General features: G+C 38.7%; 1 protein-coding gene across 2 annotated transcripts in view; it reads right to left on the bottom strand.

Moving 5' to 3' along the window:
* The window catches only part of BARD1 (BRCA1 associated RING domain 1), an 88,477-nt gene extending 62,062 nt beyond the window's left edge, over positions 1-26,415 (bottom strand). For both annotated transcript variants that reach the window (XM_028112268.2, XM_028112269.2), the window contains exons 1-3: positions 26,231-26,415; positions 15,156-15,212; positions 10,316-10,464 (exon numbers count right to left, since the gene is read on the bottom strand). In XM_028112268.2, coding sequence (XP_027968069.1) covers positions 10,316-10,464; positions 15,156-15,212; positions 26,231-26,373 — 349 coding nt within the window. In that variant the 5' untranslated portion in view covers positions 26,374-26,415. The remainder of the gene's footprint in view (positions 1-10,315; positions 10,465-15,155; positions 15,213-26,230) is intronic.
* Positions 26,416-26,747: the final 332 nt, after the last annotated feature.

Genomic DNA, 26,747 nt, shown 5'->3' with positions numbered 1-26,747 from the left:
TGAGTTCAACTGACTTCAGACAAAATGAATCTAGCGGTTTAAAGACAATAGTCACAACTCTTTAGGTCCATCTAATGTAACCTCAAGCTATGTAAACCAGAAATTAATGTGAATTAATGAACTACAACTACATACTCAAATATATTCTTCAGCAAAAGAAGCCAGGTATAAAAGAAAACAGCTGAAACGAATCTGATGAGTTAAGTCAAAATAGTGATTATCCAGTAACTACGTGGAAAGGAGTTAGTGACTGAAAAGGGGCAACAAGAGGGGCTTCGAGAATATTGTCAATTCTTCTGGGCAAGTTCAGTTTGTGAAAATTCATCAAGCTATAGAGTTATAACGTGTATACTATAAAAATTTTTTTAACATTTTATTAATAATCAGATATTAAAACTCGTACAAAGATTCAGCAGAATCTAAAAAAAGAAAAGAATCACTGCTCCTAAGTAGACCAGGTGCCATATTTTGTGGGTGAGTATTCTTGTACAAACACCTCGCTGTTAGCTAAATGTCATCAAGGAAGGCCTCTCTGTGAAGCTCACTTCTGAGCTGAGACCTTAGGACAAATGACAAAAGGGAAGCAGCCACATAAGGATCTAGGAAAGTGGTTCCCAAGTAGAAGGAAGAGGAAGTGCCGAGGTCCTAAGTTGGCAATGAGTTTAGCACATTCAATGGACAGAAAGCCACTGTGGCTGGAGCTTGGAGAAGGAGCAGAAAATTGAGTCCGACAGGTAAGCAGAAGCATTCTATAAAGAGCTCAGCCTCAAGTTTTACTGCTAGTATTCCTCATTCCATCAACCTCTGAAGTGGGAGGGCTTGGGACTTCTTCATCTGCAATCACTCCTTTGGTAACCTTACATCTATCTATCTATAGATACACGAACAACTTCAAACATGTACATACAGCCCAGATCTCTTCCATGAACTCCAGACTAATATTTGACTGCCTACTAAACAGCTCTTACATGCAAAGTCTACTCCTAGTAAGTATTTCACACTGAACATGACTAAAACTGAGCTCCTGATCCAAATCCTCCCAAACCTCCTACAGTCGTCCCCATCTTAGTAAATGACACATCATCGATCCAGTAGCTCAGGAATCAAACTTGGTTCTCTTTCATATCCTATATGCAAAATGCAAGTTCCATAGTTCTACCTGCAAAAGACATCCAAAATCTGACCACTTCTTACTGCCTCCACTCCTGCCAGCATGGTGTAAGACACCATCATCTTGCATTAGGTTATTATAACAACCCCCTAGATAATCTCCCCGATTATGTACTTGCTTCCTCCCCCATAAGTGTATTCTTGACACAGCAGTCAGTGATCCTTTTATAACTGGTCAAATCATGTCACTAAAGCCCTCCTGACTTCCACTCTGACTCTGAATAAAAGCCAAAATGTTAGTAGCCATCTAACAGGTCAGAAACAACCTGATTTTCAATTACCTTCCTGATCTCCTCTCCTGTTCTCTCCTTATTCCATTCTAGCCACTGGACCTCCTTGCTGTTTCTCAAACCAATAAAATGTTTTATATAAGTCAGATGGCATGACTACATCTGTGTTTTACAAGATCAGTCTTGACTGGAGAGAAAACAGGTTGGAAGAAGGCAATGGGTAAGAGAAGTGGATGATAACAGACTGGAAAGGTGGTAGAAGGCGGGGGGGAGAACTCTTTGAAAAGTATTTAGGAGACAAAATTTACAGAATTTGGTGATGCAGTGAATACAAGAAGGCGGCAATGACAAAGATGATTCACATATTTCTGGCTTACACCACTGAAGGCACCTAGACACACTGATGTGGGGGACACAAGCTGCGAGGGATCCTGAGCAGCCTGTATGTTTCTGCAGGGTGCGCCAAGAAGGCCCTGGCTGCTCTTCCCAGACCACTTCTCAGGACTGTGTCCCGAGCAAGCCTCTCTGAGGGATGTGGCAGTTGTCTCCCTGTGGGAAAAAGAGCAGGCCTATTTCTGCTTACTATAATTCCCCAAGGTTAGAGTTCATTTCCTGTATTGCAACCCACTGTGTGTGCAGGATTCCACGATGAGGCCTTTGCCAATTATGATCAAAGATGCAAAACTGCTATATAAAACATTAGCAAATCAAATCCAGGAATTTCAAAGGCAAGATGGTAAGATATTTGCAAATTTTAAATGTGTGTACCCTACCCTTTCACAAAGCAATTTCACTTCTAGTCATCTTTCTTACCAAATATAGAGAATACCCACGCATGTACCTGCAAACATAAATGTGTAAGAATGTTAACTGCTGCAGTATCTGGAATAGCATAAATTAGGAAAAAAAAGCAGTGTTCATCTATCAGCAATCAGTTAACTATGGAGCACGTAGACTACAAAATCGTATGTGGTCACTATATACATCAATGGACAACCCAGAGATCTTCAAGACACTTTTAAGTGTGGCACAATCCCATTTATGTTCTAAAAGTTCTATTGCATTTATGTCCAAATAGTTTCATAAATTCACAAAAGAAAAAATATAAAGTTAAACAATGAAAACAGTACCTCTGTAAAAGAATGGGATTTTCTACTTTTCAGCAGAGGGAGAGGGTAGAGGAGGACTTTCACACTTTATACACTTTGATATAGCTTAATCAGTTGTAAAAAAGAATGTTTTTTCTTATGTAAATTAAACAGCAAACAAAACTTGTTTAAGGTTATAAACGTGGCTGCTGAAAAGAGCTGGCATTTGAACTCATACCTATTTTTACTGAATAAACATCAAAACTTTTCACTAAGCACACACCATATGGGATACTGTAATTTATAGTAAGAAAATAGATTTGGTCTTCATCTATGGTTCCCCGTACAGAAGTCCAAAAACCCTTGTAATGTCCTAGAGAATCCGTAGGGGCATCTTTTGTTGTATTTAGTACAGTTCCAGTGCCTAAAATAGTTCCAGAGGAAATGGGTGTCTTCTGTTATTCATCAGAGCTTCTTTCAACCACACTAAGCTTATGTTAATGAGGTGATTTCTGGAGTCCCTCGAGGGATGGGGGCTGGTTGCCAGGGGAACCAATCAAGATCAGAGTTACAACTTTCAGTCTCACCCTCAACCTTCAAGAGGGGAGAAGAGCTACACGTTGAATCAGTCACCAATGGCCCAAGGATTTAATCAATTGTGTCTATGTAATGAAGGCTTTAAAAGAAAAAACCCAAAAGGAAGGGTTTGGAGAGCTTCCAAGCTGGTGAACACGTGGAGGTGCTGGGCGAGCGACACACCCAGAGGGTATATAAGCCTCACACCCTTTTCTTCATTCCTCGCCCTATGTGAATCTCTCCTATCTGGCTGTTCCTGAGTTATATCCATTTATAATGAACAGTAATCTAGTAAGTAGAAGATTTTCTTGAGTTCCATGAGCCACTCTAGCAAATTAATCAAACCCAAGGAAGTCATGGGAACCTCCAATACACAGCATCTGAAGGGCAGCGGCGGGGGTGGGGGGTTCTTGTGCGACTGAGCTCTTAACCTGGGGCTTTGACATTATCTGCAGGCAAGCAGTGTCAGAACTGAATGAAAGAAACTGTGGGACACTCAGTCAGTGTCACAGAATGGCTTAATGTGGGGAAAACCCACACATCCGGTGTCAGAGTGAAAAAAGAAACACACAGGCAAAGTGAGTTTTTCTTCACACTATATATGTACTATAATCTCTATATGTATTGTATTTTTTAGACCTACCAATCTTGCCCATTAACAGACGCTTAAGAAATAGTCAGTGAATGAGTTGTATAGTGATCCACTTTCTGATTCTGTCAGTGATCCCCCTTCAAGTTGTCTTATTTTGTTTTTGCCTTTAAGCCCATTCATTTTTCTTTAAAAAACATTGCCCTCAACATTCTTGCCTCCCACCCCACACAGACAGGTAAAACCAAACCAGGTCAGCCCAGCACAGTGGTGAGCACAATCAACAGTGCTGAAAAAATACTGATGAATAAATTATTTGATATCTGCTCTTAAACCTTGACAAGTATTTATACGAGAGGTTAGACTTTAAGGGCTAGAAGAAAGTCATACATCCAATTCTCTCACGTAAAGATGAGAAATTAAAGGAGAGGGAGGTTGGTCGCCCAATCCAGCACTCCTCTCCTCCCCAAGAACTGGATTACCATGAGGCTGTTTCAGGTCAAAGCACAAGCACAGGAAAGGCAGGTAAACTGGAAAACCACCACCACCACCACCTTTCATGATTAAACAATGCCTAACAAACAATTTCCTACTGCCTGATACTCATTCTCCAAATTAACACAGACTTAATCTCCTTTGACCAACTAGAGTACTTGGAATATGTTTTATTCATCCTATTTAAAAAAATAAGAAAAAGGAAGCTATCTGATTATATATTTCTCCTGAGAAGTTACTCCTCATTCGAGATGAAGAGAACTCTTTATAAGCCTTCTCTTAACATTACAGAATCTAAAGCAAAGTTTTAACAAACTTAGTTCTAAAACTAAGTTACTTTAAGAAGAAAACCAATGGCATCTTACTCCTAAGAACTGGTAACATCTGCTGTGTAGGAAATAAATGTGCCTGATGCTACTAAGGTGTTATATAAAATTGTCAAGTGCGTTTATTCCTGAAAAGTTTTAATATTTAAGAGATAAAACATAATTTTAGTTACACTTTTTTTGTTTCTGGGAATACATTTCTTCTCAACATCCTCATGTGTTAAAATAACAGCAAGAGAAAAAGAAATTATGAAATATTATTTTTTAATTCCTTTCAGGTATTTTTTTATTCACACAAAACACTATTATTTTATCAGTTTAAAATTATTAATACACCAGAGGATTAGTTACTACAGTCTCTCAAATCTCTTAAGTTCAAAATTGATTCTTCTATTCCTCTTTCACCTCATATTTCTTGAGTATAAAACTATCTTTATAAATAGATCTGTCAAGTAAAGACAGCACTTTAAACAGGTAAGAAAAAATGAAAACTAGTGGATTATAAAAAACAAATGATTTGTATTTCACTCTGTAGAAATTTCATAGACCTTATACTCTGCCTAGCAAAGGAATTCAGTCAAACTCCATTCTACTCCAAAGAAGCTCTCTCTTCCTCCTGGGGCAAATGGAAGCACTACAACTGGCTAGACAGTGAGCCAACAAACCCAGCTGGAAGCAGGAGCGTGTATCTGAGTAACGTCAAGACTGTGGGGCACCCTTCTTATGTCCTGGCTGAACATCAGCTGATCCACAAAGTGTTATTAGGTCAGGATCTTGGAAATAAAAACAATCAGAATAAGGTATCCATTCACACAGAGACTTTATGTCTAATTTCTAACAAGGTCTCTTCTCTGCAGTGATTGGTAGATTTCAAAAAACAAGTCACTTGTGATATAATCTTGAATCTAGAGGAAAGGTCAACATGAAGTGTTACCAGGATTGCTTTTTTAAGACTCAGGATTATAAAGACTGAAAGGTTAATCTGCTGGTAGTCTGTAAGAACTTGTATTTGATGTTCTAAAATTTATTTTAAAGCTAGATAATGACATTTTCAATTAAACACAAGTCAAATGCTAAAGTCCTTAATACTTACAAAATTTACAAAATGTAGAATTAGGCACTTAAGAGAAAATTAAAGTAGCAGCAACACACTCAACTGACTAAAAAATCTAAATCTAAAATTTAAGACAATTTCATATTCGGGTGTACCTCCCCCTTAACTTATAAGAAGTGAATGAAAAGAGCATATGTTGATGTAATTTATATGTACACAATAATTTACTAATCATCCAGTAACAATGCATACACTCAGGAAGATTTCATGTTGACCTTTTCTCTAGATTTGAGACTATATCAGAAATGACTTGCTTTTGAAATTATGCTTCTTGTCCCAACTAAGCCAGACCACAACAGCAAATGTGATTGTAAATCCTGGATTTTACACAGCTATCTAAGTTAAGACTGTAAAAAGCAAAAGCACCACCCCTGCTGGAACATAAATCATATTACTAACAGCTACACCAATTTTTAAGAGTGAATGCTTCGAAGCACAATAAATTGTCATATTCATTTCATGACGAAAAATACTGGTCTTTCCACTACACAGTAAATTTCTTAATGATGGCATTTTAAAAAATTCTATTCTCTGAATATAAATATTTCTGAGAAAACCACAAAATATCGAGGAACAGAGATGCACATGTTGCTAAGGAGCAGCTTAGCCAAGTTTTCTCTTAAAATTTAATAACAAACTATAGAAGAAGGAGGCAATTAGAAAATGTGATTTAGCTATCATTAATCTACATCAAAGGATTATAATGATGTACATTGTGTGCCTTTCAAATTATTCTCTATTATAGGTTTCACAACAGAAGTTGAGAAATCTCTTTGACAAACTAGTCCCTTATTAAAAATCAAAGGAAAGTACTTTGCTACCATCTGTACAACATTAACGCCTTCACTGAAGAATGATTAGTTTGTAAGAAGTACTCCATTCCATTTAAAAAAAAAACAACAACAACACAGCTATTCAAATGTTCATCTTCATCTATTATAAAAAAGTCATAACATATATGAAACACTATGTAATTCACTCCAGAAAGACAAGCCTCTCTCGGGAAACCAGAAAACAGAAAAGGAAACTGTGATCCAATGAAAGCATCATCAAAGTGCTTTTGTTTTTAACTGTACCACCACCACCCACACATCCTTCAAAGAGCCTGACCAGCACCTGCAAGGTCAGATTTAATATGATGGGAAGCAATATAAAATACAAACTTTTAAATTTGACTCTATTAGTAGAAAGCAGATTATGTTATAAAGAATAAGGTAAAATTATCCATAAATGGTTGTCAGAAAAATTTGTGACCGACAATCTTTTCTCTTTAAAGTACACTGAACCGAGGACAATCTGTTCGAGTATTTGGAAGCTCATTTTAAAAAGTATTTCTATAAATCAGGCTTCTTTATCTCCAGTATACTATATACCATGTCCATGATTTGACAAGCTCTTCCTAATTACCCACCTTAATTATGGTAATTACATATTTTATAGTAAATGCAAGTAACAAGGTTCATTTGAAAGATAAATTGTGAACTACAGGGTTTAAAAAAAATAGAGATGTAGGAGATAGCCAACCATCCTGCTTAATTCATCATCCTCAACACCCATTTAACAGAACCATATGATTTTCAAGCTAGACCTTAGGGATAACTTAACTGAATAACCTTATTTTATGAGACCCATTTCCAATTTCCTCATTATAAAGAGGACAAACCATTATTTGTCCCCAACTGTTTGTTCCCTGTACCTATTCACCTAGTACACCTTATACCACTTTAGGTTTAGGGAGTACTTGCTGTATAAATCAACATGAATTGCTACATAAAATACTGAGTACACTATAAAGAAACAAAGAACAATACTCTCCAACTCAAGTGCCCTTTGAGGCTAGTTTGTTTTGGGGACCTCAGGAGGAAAAGTTGATGACAATGCAACTGATAAGCAGAAAAGGCTCTGCACCATGTAATTTACAGATCTGGACAGATATTTTTATTTCAATATGCTTATTCTCTAGATTTACCATCTTCTATAAAAGGAGCAAAGGAGGATGTTACCATTATAAATTGAATTGTTGAAACCAAAACCTAAGAATTTGTTTTAAAATTGCTTTAATTAAGTTTAGTCTTTGGGATATGAATTAAGCCTTAGCACTTCCAATTTGTCTCCAATTCAAAAACTATAATGAACACCTACACTCCTCATGAAAGCTTTGAGCTAAATGATAAAACAGTAAACAAGAAACTTACAGTGTGACCTCCCTGCATAACCTAAGTCCTCGATTTCCTCACCCACAGAATAAGGGACTCAAGATGACCTTCCTGCTCCTAAAATTCTGATTATATGTTATCCAAAGTGAAATTTCAATTCATTTTAAAACAAGTAAGGTTGAAGCCAGCACTACTAAAGTCTGGTAAGGACAAAAGTAGTTATTACTCACTATAATAAGGAAGATGAACACAAAATGGCTTTCGAAAAATGAATCACCATAATTCCCTCCCCAAACTCCACATCTATTTTTAGATGAGAAAGACGGCATTCTAAAAGGCCTCAAGCCCCATACAAAAACTTGTCCTAAACTCAATGATTTTCCACAATATCTTTAGTAATGATGAAATGTGGAGGCCTTTCACAGAGTCCACAAAATATGAAAACCATACTAAAGACTCAAATATCACCAACCACAGTAAAATTTCTAGAGAAGTTCCCTGCTTATTCTCCTCTCTTCTCTCAAGTATCATACCAGTACCCCATTATGCCATAATTCACTACCCATCAAGAGTTACCCTATTCCCTTTTTATCGGCATTAAAAATGTCACTTAAAAAAAATGTCCATTACTTGTCATGGGCTAAACTGTGTTCCTCACAAACTTAGAAATCCAAGTCCTACTCCCAGCACCTCTGGCTGTGACCTGATTTTTGGAAACAGGGTCATTACTGATATAACTGGTAAAAGTAAGTAGAGTGGGACTCAATAATGCAGTATGCCTGGCATCCTTATAAAAAGGGGAAATTTGCCACAAACACGCATACAGGCAGAACACCACGTGGACACAAAGACAAACCAAGCAGAGAGGCCCTTCCCTCACAGACATTTTTTCCTTCACAGACCCTGAAAGCACGAACCGAACTAACACCTCAATGTAAAACTCCTAGACTCCAGAACTGTAAGATAATAAATCCGTATTTTTTAAGCCACCCAGTTTGTTACCACAGCCTGAGCAAGCTAATATATTACTATACAGCAAGTGAAGAATCAAATCAAAACATCCTGACAGAACTCTCAGAGTAGCACCCCAAATGTCAATGCATGGCCACCATTCCTAATAGACCACATCTTTAAGAATCTGAGGAAAGCCACTTTCATGCACACATGAACATTTTTCATATTGTACACTTAAATCAAGAGTTTAGGGGCACCTGGCTGGCTCAGTTGGTGGAGCATGTGACTCTTGATCTTGGGGTTGCAAGTCTGAGCCCCACACTGGGTGTGCAAATTACTTAAAAATAAAAAATCTTAAAAAAAAGAGAGAGAGTTTAATCCTCCCCCTCCACCCCCAGCATGGTCAAAGATGCATGGACTCTATTTCATCAATGGTATCTGTATGTGGAAGAGCAGATCATATACTGATCTTTTTCATTAGAAAATAAACACTACCAGCCCTACCTTTGAGTAAGAAAGAAAAACAGATGTACTAATAATGAAACTTTTCCTCACTGTGTTCTTAAAAAGATTTACAACACATATTATTTTTTCAAAAAGGTAAGTACTTTTTGAACTGTGTGTGTATAATTACATCTGAAAATAAATAAAACTTTATCACTATAGCACATTTTATCCTAAAGAATAGACTCTAACACAATGATCAGATGAAAAAAACTTTTCATAGGTAGACTGTAATTTAAATTCTTAAAAATATGGAGTCAATTTGAGTCAATAAGACTCAAAGTACTTGCCTTGTTTCTTTATTTTGTCTAATCAATTTCACCTTTAGTAACTGACAATAACACATCATGTCAGAAATCTAAGATCAAAAGATTTAAAAACAAAAATTCAACGATTTTATATAAACATTATCAATCATTCACAGCATCCTGCCAATCAAGAAAAGGTTATCCTATAAACATAAGCAAAATGACATGATCTGGTCAATAAAAAGATAATTCTAGTATCTAATTATGAAGTTTCAAAACTCTTTCCTTTCTTTCCCCAGCTAATTAGTTCTCAGCAGAAAGCACAATGGGAAGATATATAGTTAATACAAAGAGTCTAAGAACAATCTGAAAAACATTAACCCCCATTTAAATAGAAAAGAAAATGAATATTAGATTTTGCTCTTAAATGTGCTCATCTAATTAATTCAGTCAGGAAAAGCGATGCACAGAAGGTTATATTCTATCTTGTAAGTGTATTTAAGTGAATTTAAGGGCAAAATCTCTTTTCCATATATATTATACAGAAATTATTATAACTGTAAAAAGCAGGCAGTGTAGGTGGTGAAAAGTGTCTAGACTGACACTCAGAAGAAATGGGCTCTATTTCTCCTGCTTCTGGTACTAACTACACATGTGAAATTAGGCAAGATCATTTAACTTCTCTGGACCTTGGTTTCCTTAAGTTATCTCTAAGTTATCTGTCACTTCTCAAAATAACTGCAAACACTGTATAACTTAAAATCTAAAATAGGTCATCAGAATTCCTGATAGATGTTTACATATTTTATATGATCAATATGAATTCATCAGCTACTTAATGAAGAGAGTCAGTGAAATTTCTCACCTGAAAGCTTATCATCATGTAGCAAATTCCGAAGCTTACTACAAAGCTGGATCATGCTGTCCAATTGTCTATTTATCTTCACATCTTGTATCCAGGCTGGGGTATAACACACTGGACATCCAGTCCCAATGCAGTCACTTACACAATTACTTAAAAAAAGATTAAAAAAAAAAAATACATATATGTATCAGTGCATTCAGCAGAATCTTAATTCCAAAATATAAACATAAACAGTTTGAACAGAAGTAAATGAAGCAAAGTTTGTTTTAACAAGCAATGAGCAAACATAAAATATTTGTTAAAATAATGTTTCTGAAAGAATATAATACACACAAAATCTAAATCTGAAGGCGCATAGGTAATTTGAGATGAAGAGACTTGACTTAACCAGACATTAGTCTACATAAATTTTCAAGCAAATAAGTCTATAGTTTCTAAAGGGTAAGGGTACAGAGAGGGACATACATAAACATATTTAGTACCAAATGCATAACAGCCATGCATCTCAACCTTTTGTATCCTAAATCTTAATACTGTGCTTCATGGAAAATTACCGCAGAGAGACCGGGAAAGGTATTTTTTGTTTTGTTGCCGACAAGTGTCTAAAGGCTTTAATGTAGTTTCTGAGAAAAGACACTTGGTTCTTTCAGACACTTTTATAACCTGTAGACTCAATTAAATTACCTCAGGTTATCTGTCTAGAAGTTAAAGTTTCATAGTTGGGGGGAAGGGGTTCTTAACTTTAGGTTACAAGTCCTTTGCGAATCTGATGAAGATATACATAAACTCTGGTAAAAAAAAAAAAAGGGTGGGGTTCATAATCCCCCCTCCAAAGCTTATCTGTGGATTCAGAAATAAGAAACCTAAAAATCCACTCCTTCCTTAGCCTCACCAGAGGAACTCCAACAAGACTGGTTACCTAACAGTGATGAAAGCCAGATCTCCCCCCAAACACCACATTCCTTTCCATGGGACCTACTCATTTGTAGGCACAGAGGATTCTTAAAATATGAGCTTCTTCCAGAAAAAGCCTGTAGCATTTCTAGTCTTTGCATCTTAAATTCTGGCATGATTCTGATGCAAAGTAACTCAATAAACGTTATAAAATGAATCTGTAAACCATAGTAGAGCTAGGAGAGATTATACTCAAAAATGTCGAATTTCTTTCTTCCTTTTTTTTTTTTTTTTGAGAGAGAGTGTGCGGGCAGGGTGGGGGGCAGAGGTGGGGAGAGGGAGAGGGAGAGGGAGAATCTTAAGCAGACTCCACGCTCAGCAAGGAGCCCAACACGGGCTCAATCTCACGACCCTGAGATCAAGAAATGTCAAATTTCTATAGCAAAGAAAGAAACTTCTTGGAGTTTCTTTGCTTGTAGTTATGAACTCTTAACCTAAAACCCCAACATATAAAAAGGGGAAACTGATTCCACAGGGAATTAAATCATCAATTACTGTGTAATACTTAAGTATTTGAGGAACACTAGTGACAACGTCACAATCGACTCATCAAGAATCATTACCTTATTTTCAGATGAAGAAAATGAGACTCAGGTAAGACACTTACCTAGCACCACACTGGTACCCAGATCAGTCTATTTTATACATTCTATAATGTTCATCTTTTAACTGTTCTCAAATTATTTTGTAAACATAAATCGAGAATTCTAGGGAAAGATGTCATTTCTCAATAGATCTGTGTAACTCAGTAAGTCAATATTTCCCAAATGACCAAAGCATGATGTCAGAAAATCATGCTGGGAAAAAGATCCATTCAAAGCACAGGATAAACCAGTGAAATTTAATGTAACAGAATACCAAAAATTCATTGTTATCCTTTTAGATTCCACACCATAACAAATCTAAAGAAACTAGCACTTGGCAAATAATGGTGTAGTATCAAAGAATATCCAAAATTACCTAAAAAGGCTATTTAAAAATCCTTCCTTTTTCCAATTATGCAGATGTATAATACAAGATTTTTCCTCACGTGCTGCAATCAAAACAATATATCACAACAGATTGATTACATAAGCAGGTATGCGATCTACTGTCTTCTATTCAGCAAAACAATGAAGAGATTTGCATAAATATAAGTGTCACTCTTCTTACTCGTTTTTCTTTATGGTCATTTTTCCTTAAGAAAGTGTTATTTATGTTACTATGTAAAGAGTTTATTATTGTTATTTTTAACTAAACACTATTTTTTAAATGTCTCGGTTTTACATGGCGAATACACACATAAAACTGCTTTAGGGGCCTCAATTTTTAAGGGTGTAAAATGATCCAAAGCCAAAAAGTTTGCATATGTCTGCCATATGTTTTAAACGATTTCTATCTTAAAAAGAATACATGGGTTATTTTTATCAGGGATTGGCATGAAAGTACCTTGAAACTACCACAACACTGTCAATGACATAAAAATCTGTGCCCCTCCCCCAACCTCTCCCCACCCCCCCCCCCGCCCGCCCCACTTCTATGCTTCAGCAGACTGGTATATATACCAAGCCATCTTTTAAAACTGCATGATATTTACAGCATTGCTCAACAGTTTTACACAGCCTCAAATCTGCAAAGACTACAGTTACCCTAATTGTGGCATCACATTATCAAAATAAACCAAAATTACACTGAATCTATTCTTTCCTGTGATCATGTCATATACAGATGTACAGATGACCACTTTCTAAGATGTTCTCATGCCTCTCTTAATCTTTCATTGGCCATTTTAAGTCACAGACCCCTTTAGAACCCAATTAAAGGTATAGATCTCTCTCACACTCCATACACTCACACATACACACACAGACACACACTTTACATACTATTTCATGGAGTTGGTTATGCTCCAGCAGACTTGTCACTGATAGATTATACACAGTGAGTCCATCAGCTGAAACAAAATAAATCTGCTTACTACCGAGTGAGGACAGGAAGTAGGCGTCATTTCATAAGGGGATCATGGGAGGCTTTTTGGAGGAGGTGACATATGAGCTGAAATGTAATTGATGAAAAGTCAGCGTCACAAAAATTTGGCAGTACATTCTAGATGGAAGAAATAGCAAGTGCGAAAGTCCTGGGGCAGTAGTAAATTCGGTATGTTTAATGAACTAAAAGGAGAAGGTGGCTAGAACAGGGTGAGCTAGTGGGAAGTGTGGTTGGAGAGGTAGGTAGGAATTGGGTCCTGTACAGGGTCTTCTGAACCTTAAGAGTGAAGAGTTTGGATCTAATTCTAACTGTAATAGAAGCCACTAGAGGATTTTAAGGAGGGTAATGATATGGATGTGATTTACATTTTTAAAAGATCACTGGTAAGAATGGAGAAAATGGGGAAGGGAACCAGGTAGGAACTTAGGACAACAATCTGAGGAGAGATAATAGGATAGTGGCTTGGACCAAAGTGTAAACAGTAGTAAATATAGAGCAAAGTGGGAAAATTCAAGATTCAAGGGACATTTTGAGGTGGAGCTGAAAGAACTTAATAATATGATAAGGAAGAAAAGAACAATCGGGTATGACTTGTGGCTTTTGCCTTGAGCAACTCTGCAATCAGTGGTACGCTTTATGGCCACGAAGATCACCGATGGAAGGGGAGAATGGCCAACAGACATGCTCTGCACAACCAGCCAGTCTGAAATCCCCTGTCATCATCCAAATGGAGTTATCAGGTAGGCAACAGGTATAATTTCCTATCCCCCCTCCAGCTGGATATGTCCCATATATCAGATCCATGTTTCCAGAAAGAAAATTGGGACCCCAAGCATAATTGCTTCCCACGCATCCCAGCCCACAGCAGTCAGGCAGTAAATTATTTTCATATGTGCTTAACTCCACATTGCAGCGGCCCGTGCCAGACAGTCACATAGTCGTAACTGAAATCATGAAAAACTACTCAAAGGAGGCTGTATCAACTCTGTCTCACACAAAACTAAGACATTCAATCCTTGAATTTATTTCCCCAAAATAAGGAATAGAATGAGGTGAAAATCTAGTATTCTAATCTATAAGCCAGGGCTTTCCTACTAGAACACGGATATAACTTCACAGTAACTGTTATGGCTTGAACTGTGTCCCCCAAAAAGATGTTGAAGTCTTAACACCCAGTACCTAAGAATGTGATCTTATTTGGAAATAGGATCTTTCTGGATGATCAAATTAACATGAGATCGTCGAGGTAAGGCTTAATCCAATATAACTAGCATTCTTACAGAAAGGGGAAGTTTGGACACATAAACAAATACACAAGAGAGAAATCCATGTGAACATGAAAGTTCAAATCAGAGTGATATATTTACAAGCCAAAGAATGCTGAAGATGCCAGAAGACAAAGACTTCTCCACCAGAAGGTAGAACAGACTCATGGAACAGAGTCTTCCTCACAGCCCTGCTTGTCACCTTACTCTCAGAATTCTAGCCTCCCAAACTGTGAGACAATAAATTTCTGTCACTCTAAAGCACCCAGTCTTTGGTACTGTGTTACAGCAACCCTAGAAAACCAACCCAGTAACTATAAGAACTAGATTTTCATAATCTGGAAAGTCTAGACTCAAAACTAACTGGAAGGAAAAAAAGAGACATACTTCAAATACACAATAGATTTTTCTCCCCAAGCTTAGCCGAGCTACTTAGTAAGCTTCACAACTTTGGACAAGTCATCCCCTTTGAGCTTTGATGCTCTTATTTGCAAATTAAGACAGTTATAAGAATCAAAATGAGAGAATGTACAGTAAGTTATCTGCAGTCTATGAGAGCTACATAAACATAATGTAATGTTATTATTAATATGATTACATGATGACCTAGTAAAAAAAATAGTAACACTGAGTATCAAGTCATAATTACTTACCTACAGAAGATGTGCTCACACCCCCCTAAACACACAGGCTCCCTCAGAATATGAGTGCTGTTTGAAGAAAAGAAAACAATCGAGACTTAGGTCATTGTTAGATAAACATTTTACACCCAACATTTCATAAATCCAAAGCCTAACACTACCATAGTTCTCTTTCTCAGAAGATACCAAGCAGAAAAAGAAATTAAGGATGTTTTTATTTGAAAGGTTATTACTACCTGATTAAATACTGTATCATCACACATCTGCTGGACTCAAATAGCTACTACCAAACTCAGTACATACTGTAACATTTTCTATAATGCACATACTGGGAAATTATAGAAGCAACTCTGTGCAAGTATCTCTATACCTCTTACAGGCAAAACCAACCACTGGCTGCTTCTTTCAACTACTAAGATACATCTTCACCTAATGATTCAAAGTACAGACCATAAATTTCAAAATAAGACTTAAAAATAGAATGACCATATATTATCCATATGAGAACATTTCTGAGAGTGAAGGGGCGTGATAACTGAATAGGACACGGGGACAAGCAGGTATAAACCAGGGCGGACCCGGGAAAATCAGGACATCTGATCACTTAAGACCCTAAGAATTCACGATTTCCCATAGGAATACACTGGTTTCTGGCTATTGTTGAGTGGCCATTTACATTTCATCGATGCCTTGTCAAAAATACAGCCATTCTTTCAGTTCACAATTAGTTGACTGTTTTGTACTTTAAGCAACCGCAAATAGGAATCATCACTCTGCAGACTGAATGAGATTCATGGCATTGGGGGAAGAGAGACAGAAACACAATTATTGTCCATCAAAGTACCTGCTACATTTGAAAATAACAGTACTTACTTATTAATAAACACATCAAGTCATTACTTTCAGAGGGCGTAATGCAGTGAGAGCAAACAGGAAAAATAAAGCTTTCAAAGGATGAACATTTTTTGTGCTTGGTTTATTACATTAACCTGAGGACCTTTAGGTATTTACACCATTATTATCCAATTACCTCTGTACACATTACCACATACCAATAAAAAGTTTTCCACATTTCTTGAAAGATCAAAAGTATCACACTGCACATTTTAATAGATATGAACATTAAAGTGAAATCGAGCTTTCAGAAAGAATGCTAACAACAGAGTATAACACCTACAATGTTATCCTCAAGATACCAAAAATGGTGCTCATTGACATTATAAAACCCATTACTTTTTTAAAACTCACAATATCTGATTTTTCTATCACATTACACAGATCACAGTGATAAAAATACGATTTGTGACGTGCCAGCCACTTTTGTGATTCTGGCAATTAAGATGATCTCTGCTCCAGCGACCATACTCTTCCTGTAATTTTTGTTCATGATTTCATCTACCAAATCTCATCTTCTATCTCCTAATCAAGTGTGCTGAATTCTACCTTCATTAAAAGCTCTGCTCTAAGATCTCAGAAGTGGTGGTGTTTCACCTCCCCCATCAAAATAATTCCCCGTATCTCTTTCATTCCATCACTCTGACCAAACCTCCACCTTCAGGTCGCGTTCCACCTTGAGAGAACACCGTTCAGTTCATTAGCTCCTTGGATTCCCTAGGCCAGAGTTAACTACTTCACAGTCACCTTCACCACCACCCCATTTCCACTGACCTCTGAGACACTCACAGACACCAATCTACAATGCCAGATAGGCCCCGCAGTCCACTCCTTCCTCGCCTACTCTCAGGCTATGACTAACCATTATAAAAAGACAGTGAGATAGAAGTGCCTAGGTGGCCCAGTCAGTTAAGAGCTGGACTTGATCTCAGCTCAAGTCATGAACTCAGGGTGGTGAGACAGAGCTCTGCATTGGGTTCAGTGCAGAGTCGGCTTGGGATTCTCTCTATCCCTCTCCCTCTGCCCCTCCCCCTGCTCACTCTCTCTCTAAAAACAAAGAGAGAGAGATAAATGTGTCTCTATACATTTAGTTGGTAGTTTCTTCACCTTTGTATCTCTACCAAAGTGGCACGTATTTTCGGTGAGAAAACAAATGAATAGATGCTTTTTGAAACAATCTCCATGCTCTGAAATCCCACTAACCTGACTGGAGATGAACAGTGTGAGCTTTTCACCACCCATTCCTACCTCTTCCTCCATAATGCTTATCCGTCCCTTCAGGCTCAGAGGAAAAGATCTCCTGCAGTCACTCTTCCTTCTTAAAATGTGCCGCTGGATCTCTCCCTAGATCCCTTATCTTCTCTGTCTCCTAAAGTGGTCTATTCTTATCATTATAGTCACCTTTCTTCTTCCATCTGCCTAAACATGCCCAAGTAGGTACTCTCTCTTCCACCCTAAAAACAAGCACTTTCTTTAGATCCTGCCTCTCACTCTACCTTCAACCCCAGCTCTTCCCTACAGATCAAAGGTCCTAAGTGCTCTACAGAGTTCACTCCATCTCCTCACCTCCCTAGCTTTAACTCCCAACACTGCTGAAACTGCTCCCCAAAAGCACTTTTAGGCCTCATTTTCCCTGACCCTTCTGTGAAGCAACATTGACCTCAACTTCTTTCCTGAAACCTTTCCTTCTGTTGAGTCTTAATTTTCTTATAGCACATTTATCTGCCCATTTCAGCATTCCGTTAACTGCTTCTTTCCTGTCTCTCAATTGTAGGCTTACCAGGATGCAGTCCAGACTTCAGCCTTCTATGGTAGTACTCTACTCAATGCCTTGATTCTGTTTCTAAACTTAAATGTCCTTTCTAAGATGACTCTGAACCCTTTATCTATGGTTCTGATCCTTCACCCTAGCAATGAGATGCTACAGTGTGATTAGCAATGAATCTAATATCTATGAATAACTGATCAACTGTACTAATTATTCTAATTAGTGAGCTAAAATATATTTTGTTGTTGTTAACAGATGAGGAACACCACTGGATGAGTGACGGAGAAGTATGTGCCTGTGAGCATAGGGGAAGGGACAGGGAAGGGGGTGTTAAAACCAAGACTGGGAGGGGGCCATGTCAAGTTCAAAAGAATGTTACTGAAGAGCTCAAAAGTGCAGATACAGAGGGTGGCAATGATCTATGTCAGAGCCAGGCTTTCTGACAATGCCTAGAGCTTAGCTGAGAAGATACTATGGAATAAAACAATTTCTATTACAACCAGACAATATCTATCAAAATTTTAAATGTACCCACTTTTAATTCAACTATTCCCCTGCCAGGAATTTATCCTTTAGGGATACTCAGATGCTTGCAAAACTGAAACTTCAAACATAACTACTTAAGACAGGATACCAAGAGATTGCAGAGATTAAGAAATAATAAAACTAAAATGTCATAAATACATATATATATATATTTTTTTTTTATTAAAGGACTCAGAATAGCCTAAGACATCTCAAGGATAACAGGGATGCCTGGCCTTCAAAATAATGATTGAAAATTATTTTGTACTTCAAATTCTATAGTCATCTTCCATAGTAGAAAATTTTATTATAAGAAAACATAATAAGAAAACTCTTTCTTATAATAAGAAAACTCATCTTTTAGAGTAGGAGGTTAGAAAGTAAATAAATAAATGTCTAAAATGGAAAAATTCAAGAAGTAGCAATAGAAACATATCATTTGGAAATGCAGAAGTAAATCATGAAGAACTAAAAGAGATGAAAGAGGTTGTATCTGAAGTACAGATGAAGCAAAAGAATGTTTCCATTATGTCTTTGCCTTATTGACTTTGTTGACTATGTTCATGTATAATTTTAATAAAAAATTTTAAAATGTTAAGGCCAATGGACAAGGATATTCACTCCAGCACAGATTACAGCAAAAGACCAGAACAATCTAAATTTTAATCAACAAGGAAATGGTTACATACATCATGATACCTCTCCTGATGTATAGCATCTTCTCATCTGAGGCATATAATGCTTATATAAACAGACAACCTCTTATTAAAAGATACACAAAAAAATTGATCATAGTGGGTCCTTAGAGAAAAGGATTCGGGCTCACCTGTCATTCACTTATTTAATGGCCACATACCTTGATATTTTAACGCATGTATTACTTTCAATTTTTAAAAACTTATTATTAAAGTTCTTCACAATCCAGTAACTACAAAGCAGGCAACCTTTTCTTATACTGCTCCCCCACAAAAACTCTGGTCTCAACAGTCTGCAACATTTCTCAAATATGCAATGTCCAAAACCAAGCCCATGCTTAGAATGTTCTCCCCAGCCTAGAATACCCTTCCTCCCTCCCACCCCCAAAACTATTCAAGCCCAACACATCCAAATACTATCCAGGATGATATAATAAAAACAACACTGGAAAAGAAGCACAGAACTTCTTGGATGTTAGTTTCTATACCATCACTTATGCAAAATCTGTACCTTGCACCGGACACGTAAGGACACAAGGTTGCCTGCAACACAATCTATATACTAAGGGGCTTATAACTGAACTAGGTAATTTTATAAGCAAAGTTAGTATATGACTTAAGAGAAGTACAAAACACTCTAAAGTTCCAGAGAGATGGAATCTAGTTGGAGCTCTGGAAATCAATGCTGAAAGCGAAATATTTTGAATTTTATCTGCTTGGTTCCCTATTTTTCCCACTGGTCTCCAAATAGACTGTAGCCCTACAAACAAGAGAATTTGACCTTTATTTTTTCTGAACTCCCCAACACACTATTACCTCCCTAGCATGGTGCTATATGAACAGCAGAATTTCAATAAATCCTTAGTGAATGAAGCAAATGGAAAACTACATGCAAAAATGAATTTATATTAACAATTCTATTTTATCCTTACCCTATTCTTTGTTTGATATACATATATATTAGAAAGAAAAAAAAACCCAGAAGAATAAGAAAAGACATCTGCATGGTAACAGGATTTCTGTACCTTGAAAATTCAGCTACTCTACTTTTTCCCATCTGCAGTCATATTTCTGTTACTTTACATGTAGTTGATTTGGAAAGATCGGCGCAGTCAGAGGATTATAACTTAGGGAAGAACTAAGTAGTGAAAACAAACAATATTTTTTTATAAAAAAGTCCCACTGAAATAAAAATTTCTTTGCAAAGAAGAAAAGGACAGTAAATTCAGCTGAGATTACAATACGGAGGCAGACCTATTTCTTAACAGAACGGCTCCCTAAGCTTCTATGAAATAAACTGCTATTTAACATTAGGCAAGATAGCTAGCTACCACTGTGCTCACATTTTAGAAAACTGCCAAGTTATTTTGCCAAATGTGGACAAACACATTTGGTTAACAAGTTTTCCAAGCCAATTAAACAATTTCTTGTATTTATCTTTAGAATAAACAAAATTATCATCAAGTAAGGGATATGAATAATGACACGAAAGCATTTTATTCTGTGTAGTTATTTTGTATGCCAGATTCAAGTAAATCACATGGGAAAAAATTTTTTAAAAAATCATGTCTAATTTTTTAGTGTTGGTAAATAATGAATAAATCAATGAGCCAATATACCAAAAGCCAAACGGGCAATAGACTTCTATCTATTAACGATTAATTGTAATAGGATCTACTGTTATGAGACAGACAGGCCACAGAGAATATCATGTATGTCTGACTCGAACAGTACTGGTTTACTCTGTCCTCTATTCCGTTTCTTCCAAAGCAAAACAGTACCTAAGTAACTGTCCTTAAAGCTTCACCTCTTCCACCTAATGTTCAAATGTTGAGTTTCAAGGCTCAGACACAGGCGTTCATCTTTACATTTGCTTCCCTGCTCACTTCTAGAAGTATGCCTTAAATTACCATCTACATCCAGGTGACTGTCAAAAGTACACTTCCAGCCTGAAATCCCTCCTCTAAGTCCCAGACCCATTTAACAACTCCACTTGTAAGACGATCCCCTATACTGTAAGAAACAGGTGCTCAATGTGTCTGGTAAGTTTCTCTGGCAGTCCCAAGCCCTATGTAATACCAGGTATGTGTAGGCCTGTGCAAGTCATGGTTCTAGCTCTAACTCCCAGGGAGAAAGACCTTTGCCTTCTACATTTGCCCTAAGACCTCAGTCATTGTTTACTATGGGTAACTAACCCTAGGAAACTATGGAGGATTCTTGGTGAGGCAAGTGAAATTAACCAGGTCCTTCTGGTATTCCCACCGGCAAAGGCTCCTCAAATGTCATCCCAACTTAACCTAAATTCTTTTATACATTAATTCAACAAACACTAAGAAACTATGTCTTCAGCACCATGGCTACAAATGTGAACCTGTCTTTATGAAGCGTGTGGTATAACTGAAGGCAACAGGTTATCAAACAAAATACCACATTAAGTAAATCAATCCCACAATTAGGAGGGATATATGATACATGCTGAACACCAATGATTTGTGCCCTTTTCTGGATGTATGTTAACCCTCAATAAAAGTTTTAAACAAAAATTTACAACCAATGGAAACTAATAATTATGGAATCTGCAAACTGAAGGGAGCCTTAGAAAGTACTTAGTCCATCTTCCTCATTTTATAGAGGTGAGGACACCAGAGTTACAGGAAAGTTAACACTAATCGCCTCTCCTTAGGAACTATGCAAACCGACTGAATAGGCTGTTGTTAGGCCACTAATCACTCTCTGATCTGACCCTTTCCTAACTCTTTGCCCACCTGACTCACTTCCCCTTTATTCTACAGTACCTTTTAGTATATTGTGATTAGCACATTCTACCTGTCTCCATCTATGAAAATCTTTCCAAGGCCCAATTCAAAAGCCATGAAGCTTTCCTGTATCGGCACCATCCACATACTCTTCTCTGCATGTCCGTGGCCCTCATCCTAATTTTCCCTGAACTCTGTGTGCACTTTATCCCTTACAGTTAAGCATTTGCTTCTTAAGGGTAGAAAATGTCTCACCAAAGCATCATTAATGTAGTGCCTCAGTGATCATTTGTGGTCCTAATGAAGAATCAGCACCAGAGCAAGCCAAAGGAGTAATCATCCCATTTAAGGATCACTGGCCTATTAAAATGCTTCTGAACATTCAAAACTAATGAAGGCAAAAGCTTAACGCTGGGGTCAGGAAATCTATCCTGTGTCTTACAAATATTCATACAGCACTTAGAACATAATAGGCACTGCTCTAAGTATCTTATAAATATTAACTCATTTAATTCCCATAATAACCTTATAAGATAGAAACTACTACTAACTCATTTTGCAAATGAAAAAAGCATACAAAGATAAAATAATTTACCCAAAATCACTGAGCCACGATTGGAAGCCAGCGTTCAAAATCAATGCTCTTAACAACTAAGCTATCAATAAGCGAAAATAATCCCGATCGCCTTTAAAATGACAAAAGAGGGCGCCTGGGTGGCTCAGATGGTTAAGCGTCTGCCTTCAGCTCAGGTCATGATCCCAGGATCTCGGGATGGAGTCCCGCATCGGGCTCCCTGCTCCCTGGGAGCCTGCTTCTCCCTCTGCCTCTCTCTCTGTGTCTGTGTCTCTCTCTCTCATGAATAAATAAATAAAATCTTTAAAAATAAAATAAAATAAAATGACAAAAGATAATTTACAAAAATAAAATCCACTACCCTAAAAATCACAAGATTATTTTTTACTGTAAGTCGATTTAAAACGTGATAGAGCTCCAAATTACATTGTAGTAGAGGTCAAAGCCCCTGCTGCTCCCAATGGCAAGCGGTACCTAATTATTTTAATTCACAAAATAGTGTCATATGACACGTGGGCTTTTACACTACAGCTCCTATTATTTTTTTCCTACTGCCTTTGGGAACACGTTATTACTAACTATGCTTTCTGCCAGCTTCTCAAATGACATAGTCGTCCTGTCTCATTTTTCCAAATCTTTAAATACCTTCTATCTGGTTGTGAGGCTTGGACCTAACACAAATGTCACATCTGGCCTCTTGAAAAATTTCATCCGCTTCACCTTGGAGCCACACTTATGTTAAAGGTCAAGAAAGGATGCCCTGTAATGCAGCCAATCCACCCTCACTCACCCTCAAGTAATGCTTCCTGCAAAATAGATCCAATGTGCTACGCGAGACAGGTGACACCTGGGAACGCAATATAGATGACAGCTGCAAGCTGAATGTGAGGGTAATCGGGGTAATCACTAGCCCACTGGGTAGAACTTTGAAACTCTGTAAAAGGGCATACTGACACACAATTTCAAATAATATGGCACTGCTATTAATGGTGGGTAGCAAAAGCAAGAAGCAGACCATCCAGAGTTGCTCCTTTCAAGCAATGATATCAGGCGGTAGGAAAAGGCAGAGGTGGAAAGAATGGGTTTGGTTTTTTTCTTTTTTTCTCCCCATGGGTAAGGAGCAACTAGCCATGCTTTATTCACTACAAACAGTGCCAAAACATACAGAGACACCGAGAAGACCGCCAAATTATTTCTAAATATTAAATCTCATGGGATATAAAATTTTACACTGAGAAGGATCTCTAAAGTTAAGACATTCTACTCATTAAAACAGTTTGGCCAACTATAGCCTATGCACCAAATCAAAACTATCTTTGTACAGCCTTGAGCTAAGAATGCTTTTTGGGTTTTTGTTTTGTTTGAAGATTTTATTCATTTGAGAGAGAGAGAGAGCGAGTGAGAGAGAGCAGGCACCTGCACAAGAGAGCATGAGCAGGGGAGAGGGGCAAAGGGAGAGGGAGACGCAGACTCCCCGCTGAGCAGGGAGCCCTACGCGGGGCTGAATCCCAGCATCCCGGGATGGTGACCTGAGCCGAAGGCAGACCCTTAACTGACTGAGTCACCCAGGCGCCCCTGTTTTTAAGGGCTATAAAAAAACAAAAAGAGTAAGAACTGAGACCGTGGCCAGCAAAGCCCAAAATAGTTATTATATGATTCTTTACAGGAAAAGTTTGCATAGGCCTAGGTTAAAAAATGCAAAGAAACAGGTGATGAGTTTAGTTATTCCATGAGTGGTTCATATACTAATTTTTTAAGGAAAATCACCGGAGTTCACTATTATTCTCCAGCCAACAAAATGCATTATATTAAAAGTCTGGACCTAGTTACTAATGTCCACTTTCAGTCCTCTGGCTCTTATTGTCTGCTCACTTCAGTTAGAAACTGGAAAAATATTTGGTTGGGGATAAAAAGTGAAATTGGCTGTATCAGATTTTAGGACAACCTATAGATTATTCTTATAAATCACCTACTTTGTCTTCCCCGAACCATTCAGCAAGCAGGCTATACTTCTTTGTATTTTTATAAGACAGCTATTATTTATCACTTATCCTATGACAACCAACATACTCAACCCTGTACACATATAATTTCATTTAGTTTCTTCCCTCCCACAGAATGTTAGCGTCATAAGGATTGAGGTTTTTGTCTGCTTTGTTTTGTTCACTAACGAAGCCCCAATGCCAAAAGAGCACTTTGCTGGTGCTCAATAATATATTATTAAGGAATCCTCATAGGTGGATGAGCTGAGCACTATTATCACTCAGATGGGGAAGCCAAGGCAGAGAATTTGAATGACCTGGGCCACAGTATCAAAGCTAGAACCTGAACTCAGGCAGTCTGCCTCTCTAGTCTGAGCAAAGCACTAGGCTACTGCCTGCCCTAATGCCTTCCATACAGAAATGTCCCATCTGAATGTCTTTTTGCTGACCTATGAAGGTATGATTATAATTGCTTCTATTACAGCAACTGGCAGAGCCAGTTGTAAATTTCTTATTCTCAGATGGATGACCCCTGTGTTATGAAAAAACACACAACTCAGAATGTCTCCATGTGCTAACAAAAGTGCCACTTTTCTAATGGGTGCAATGATTTTTTAAAGTTTTATAAAACAATATAAGTGCAAAAGTCTGTGACAGTTAAGTCCATTTCTTTTTTTTTAAGATTTGAGAGAGAAAAGACAAAGAGAGGGAGAGGAGGGGGAGGGGCAGAGGAAGAAGGAAAGAGTTTCAGGCAGACTCCCCACCCAGGACTAGATCTCAGGACCTTGAAATCATGGATGTGAGCGGAAATCAAGAGCCCCACGCTTATCCTACTGAGCCACCCAGGTGCCCCACAGCTAAGCCCATTTCATTTTTAAAGAAAAAGCTGCGGTGTTACTTGTACTTGTTCTGCAGGTTGGAAATCAGAGGGAAAAAAAACAAATCAAAACAAAGTCCAAAAAAGAAACACAGGACAGCTACAAGCAGAGAGAAAACCTGCCTGAGTGATACTGATGCAGAAACACTGAGCTGCACGCACAGCAGGTGCTCAATCAATGCTTCTGGAAGAAATGAAAAAGGTGACAATTCCTTCTTGCGTTTTATAAACCTCCTTGGTTTGTACAGTACGAAAAGCTACAGGAAAAGAGTAGCAGTCATGAAAATGATGTCTTCAGATATAATGAAAACCTGGAAGTGAGAAGACTCCCATGGCGCAACAGCATGAAGGAAAATAAGAAACAAAAAATGATAATAAACAGCATCCGTTAAGAGCTGGAACCTCCAGCCGTACAGGCTTTTGACTAAACCAAGGAAATGAGAAACTGAGAAATAGAATGGCGGCGTCCATCACACTGCTATCTTCAATCTACCTCCAACAAGGGTACCCAAAACTCTCCCCAGAAAAAAGCTGCTACGGAGAAACGGTCCAAGGGCCAGCTCAGCAATGAGCGACACTGCTTCAAACTTAGCAGCCCTCGGCAGAGGTGCTGTAATTACTTTGGTCAGCAGGGGTCCCGGGCCCTGTAAAAAGTGCAGATGTCTTAGCCCCACCCCAGCCCTACGAAGTCAAACTCCGGAGGCGGGGCCTGGGATCTGCATTTTTAACCACACCTCCAGACGAGTCTTCGGCCCGCTAAGTTCGAAAACTACCATCTCCGTTGGGTTTGGTGAAGAAAAGGCAAGAAAGCCGCGCGGAAAGGCTGTGAACCGGGCCCAGGGAGGGGCTAACTTAACACCAGATCCCTGGGCAGGTACTAACTCTGCTCGCCGCCCCGACTGCGGGACGGCAATGGGAAGAGGGAACCCGGGGTTTGAAAAGATCCCCGCCCCCCCCAGATTGGGGTGACCCTGACCCCCGCGCTCGCGGCAACCCGCCCGAGGGTCCGTCTTTACCAACGCGAGCAGCGCAGCAGCTTCTCCAGCCGGTCGAGCGCGGCGCGGCTGTGGGCCCAGGCCCCGCGCCCCTCCGGCTCCATGGTGGGCGCGGGACGAGGCTCGTTCCCGGAGCGTACCCTCGGCTGCCGGTTCCCCGGCATCGCCCCGCCTTCCGGGGAGGTGCTCCTCCCAGGGCTGGAGCCGCGGCGGGCTCGGGCAACGACCGAGACGCCGCAGGCCCGCGACCCGACCCCGGCCGCAGCGGTCCCCGAGTCTGGGCGGGCAGGACGCTGGGGGGCGGGGCCCGAGGGGCGGGGCCGCGGAAAGGCGCCAAAAGTCCGGGCGCGCGGGACGGGAGGGGTGGGGCCTGCGGTTGGCGGGAAAGGGGGCGGGTGCAGAACGCCCGGAGGGGTGAAAACGAGAAAAAAAGCCAGTCCTTGACTTTCCTGAACCGACGGCTCTAGGGACCTTCGGCAAGGCTTAACGGATGGAGGGAACTTTTAGTTGAGAATAATCTCTAAGGACTGCTGTTTCG

The sequence above is a fragment of the Eumetopias jubatus genome, unplaced genomic scaffold, assembly GCF_037043125.1.
Source record: "Eumetopias jubatus isolate StellerSeaLion01/CBP00866 unplaced genomic scaffold, mEumJub1_p1.0 scaffold_3, whole genome shotgun sequence".
NCBI classification, from domain to species: domain Eukaryota; kingdom Metazoa; phylum Chordata; class Mammalia; order Carnivora; family Otariidae; genus Eumetopias; species Eumetopias jubatus.
The sequence above is the reverse complement of the archived record's forward strand: the minus strand, read 5'-3'. Positions and strand labels throughout refer to the sequence as shown.